Here is a 3,745-nt window from a genome sequence, read left to right on the forward strand (position 1 = left end):
TCATCTGCCAGTTCTCCATTCTGTTAGACTCAGCTCTCCGCTTCCCTCTCCAGCCTTTCCTCTCTGCTTCCTTTGGATCCCCTTTCATCTCACCTTCCCTCGCCCTGCCCTTCCCACCATCCTCTCCAGTGCTGCCTGTTGTCTCTGCTCCCTTCCCAGAGTGCCTGGAAGTGGCCACTGTGGCTGACACAGCTGCTTCACCATCCTCTGGCTGATTCCCTGAGCCGTCGACCCTGTCACGGCTTTAAATTACAGAATGCGTGCTTCTGGAAGCGGAAAAAGCCAGCCTTGTATAGCTTAGCTTCCGAGGGAAGGCCTGGGAGATAGATCTGTCTCCTTATATAGATGCTGGGAGCCTCTTCTTTCTTTGCTGTGACGGGGGCAGGGGAGCCAGGAGTCGGAGCCGGTGGGCGTGGCCCGGGGAAGCGGCCTCCCTGCCCGGATGGGAAGGCAAGCCCATCAGCGGACAGTGACCGCGGCCGGATGGAATGGCTCCGTGGGGAAAGCCGCCCTTGGAAAGAGAGTAGGTGCTGATTTTTGCACTGGTTTAGAAAGCCTCTCTCCTCCGGTTATTTAGGTCCTGCCCAGTGCAGTGGGCAGACCCCCGGGAAGCCCGTGGAGCTTCCTTTTTTGCGACGGGTGCTTCTGTGTTTTGTTCATAAAGTCCTTCTATTTTTGCCCCCGTCCAGCTCAGCTGCCTTAGGGGAACCTCGGGGTTTCTGTTTCACAGATGAGGAAGTGGCCACGTGAAAAACTCAAACAACGAATGTCCTCCCTCTGTCATTTCTTCCCACGAGACTGCACCCTCTCACACTGATTACAAACTCCTTCCCGGCAACCAGGGTGACACTTACCCCGCCTTCTAGCCCCCGAGCCCCAGGGCACACAGGTAAACACGGGATGACTGACTATTACAGTCACGGCCACTTGGAGAGGCCACTGAGCCCTTAATTATCACACAGGTGGCATTACTGAATAAAAAAGTGGTCAGCCATGTGGCCAACCGGCCATAGAATAAGAATCCCTATAAATGTTCTGCAGCATCTTAATGACCAAGAAAGGTCCCTGCGCACGTTGCATATTAATTATCAGAAAACTTGGCTGCAGCAGCTTCATTGAAATATAATTTGCAGCAGCTTCATTAAAATATAATTCACACACCATATCGTCTACCCCTTTAAAGTGTGCAGTTCAGTGGTTTGGGACTATTCACAGAGTTGTGCAACCTGTACCTGAATTTCGGAACATTTTCATCAACCTACAGAATACCCCTCACCATTAACCGGTTCCTCCCATTCCCACCGTCCCAGCCCTCGGTGGACACTGGCCTACATTCTGCCTGCAGCTTCGACCATTCTGGCCGTTTGATATGCCCCCAGGAGGAGCCTCTCACGACTGGCTTTTTCCTGGGCATACTGTTTTGAGGTGTGTCCGTGCTGTAGCTGTGTCGCATTCCTTCCTCCTTATGGCGGAGTAATATTCCACGTGTGGCTCCACCACATTTCGCTTATCCATCCTCAGCCGATGGCCATTTGGGTTGTTTCCACTTGGGCTGCCGTGAGCAATCTTGCTGTGACCGTTGCACCCCGTTTCTGTGTGGAGAGCCCCAGCTTTGCGGTAGCAGATGGGTCCCCAGGCAGCATTCCTCCGATGATAGTAGGAAAATGCGTTTTCTCTCCTTTTCCTTCTAGTCAGAGCTGCTACAAGAGTCCAATCTGATCATGGCCAAGCTGAACTACGTGGAAGGAGATTATAAGGAAGCTCTCAACATCTACTCGAGGGTGGGCCTCGATGACTTGCCGCTGACAGCCGTCCCTCCCTACAGGCTGCGGGTGCTGGCGGAAGCCTACGCCACCAAAGGTGAGGCCTGCGCCATCTGTCCCGGGAGGGTGTCCCCCAGGGCCGTGCCGTTTGGAGCCTGCGGTTTGACCCTGGGGCCCTTGGCTGGGGATGGGCTCCCAGCAGGGCGCCGGGCTGGGCCCACGGCTGGCACTGGGTAATGTGCGGCCCAGCAACACGCGGTTTCCTCAGAGCCTAGGTCTCCAGTTATCACTGAGGAAAGGAGAGAACAACATCTCAGCCAAGTTTTCTGATAATCAGTATGCAACGTGCACAGGGACCTTTCTTGGTCATTACGATGCTGCAGAACATTTATAGGGATTCTTATTCTATGGCCGGTTGGCCACATGGCTGACCACTTTTTTATTCAGTAATGCCACCTGTGTGATAATTAAGGGCTCAGTGGCCTCTCCAAGTGGCCGTGACTGTAATAGTCAGTCATCCCGTGTTTACCTGTGTGCCCTGGGGCTCGGGGGCTAGAAGGCGGGGTAAGTGTCACCCTGGTTGCCGGGAAGGAGTTTGTAATCAGTGTGAGAGGGTGCAGTCTCGTGGGAAGAAATGACAGAGGGAGGACATTCGTTGTTTGACTTTTTCACGTGGCCACTTCCTCATCTGTGAAATGGGTATAATCACATCCACGTCATAGGCTTGTGAAGATTGCATCACATATTGTACGTGAAGCACTGCCGCAGTACCTGGCACGCACTAAATGCTGCTAAATGACATTTTAAAATGTCAGCCCCAAACAAGGCAGCAAGTGGTGGAAGCTGGGCACAGGTGACAGCTTTTCAGGAGCGGTCACTGCAGGCCAGCAGGGCCCGGAGGCCTCCTGCAGGAGGAGAGATGCTCTGGCCTTCTGACGGCCATGGTGAGAAGTGGACCGTCTGACACAGCCACCCACTGTTCACACTGCATCGTGACTGACTGTGGCTGGCCCGGAGGCCTGGCCCTGGGTGGGCGACCCTCCGACCAGCAGTGCGCTGGCCACTTGTGTGCTGCCAGCCGTCTGACCTGGTGTCCTGTGCAATGCTGAACAAAGACCCAGCTCCAGACACACTAAGACTTTGTGACGGGGGTGACACAGTCCCCAAGTTCCCCGGGGAACGCGAATACTGCCAGGTTCGCCTAATTAATCCTCTAAACGTCCCCGTGGGCTGGGAAAGATGCTGTCACTCTTGACAGGGCATGCTGGCTGTTTACTGGGCACAGTCCTTTCAGGCTGCCTCGGGGGGTCCTGAGAGCGCCCGGCCTGTGTCTGCATCCGTCTGAGTCACAGTGTGTGCTGGGGTCTGTGCCACAGAGCTGCCCTCCTCTCTCTCGGGTGCTCACTGAGCCACTGCACGTGCCGTGGCTTATGGGAGGGGTGTGTGTGTGTGTGTGTGTGTGTGTGTGTGTATTATTTCAGGCCAAGAATGATATTCTGCAAAGCTTCCTCTGGCAGTTTCCAGCTGCCTGATTGACGTGGGGCCCGGTGCAGCGTAGCCAGAAGTTGGTTTGCTAGCTGGGGTGGGGGGATGGCTCTAGGGCTGCTTAGCAGCAAGAGCTCAGATCTTAGTGTTGGCTCTGAGACAGCCTGGTGGTAGCAGACTGTCTACAAGTAGCACTGCCAGCTTAGTCTTATGGCGGCCATGCAAAGGGAGCGAGGAGGACAGGAGACTTGGTCCCTGGGTCTGGCCTGGTGATATGCAGTTAGCAGTGGGTCCCCAGCCCTGGATGAGGACCTGGCTCCTGGGACCCACTGGCTGGCTCGGGGGAGACCCGGCCCTGGCTAGTTTCTGACTTTGTAGACACATGCGGAGTCACAGGTGTACAGGGACAGGGAAGGGTCACATTTTCCTAGAGGAAGTGGCTGCAGCCGTGGAGGCCCCAGGCCTCGAGAGCCTGGGCTGGCCAGGTGAGAGGCTGC

General features: G+C 55.4%; 1 protein-coding gene across 1 annotated transcript in view; it reads left to right on the forward strand.

Annotated features, from left to right (window-relative positions):
* TTC7B (tetratricopeptide repeat domain 7B) overlaps window positions 1-3,745 on the forward strand; it is a gene marked incomplete at its 3' end in the record, with an annotated part of 200,850 nt that overhangs the window by 1,755 nt on the left and 195,350 nt on the right. The window contains exon 3 of the mRNA XM_015571299.1: window positions 1,692-1,860. Within this exon, the coding sequence (XP_015426785.1) occupies window positions 1,692-1,860 (169 nt within the window). The remainder of the gene's footprint in view (window positions 1-1,691; window positions 1,861-3,745) is intronic.

Source organism: Myotis davidii, unplaced genomic scaffold (assembly GCF_000327345.1).
Source record: "Myotis davidii unplaced genomic scaffold, ASM32734v1 scaffold732, whole genome shotgun sequence".
Taxonomy (NCBI): domain Eukaryota; kingdom Metazoa; phylum Chordata; class Mammalia; order Chiroptera; family Vespertilionidae; genus Myotis; species Myotis davidii.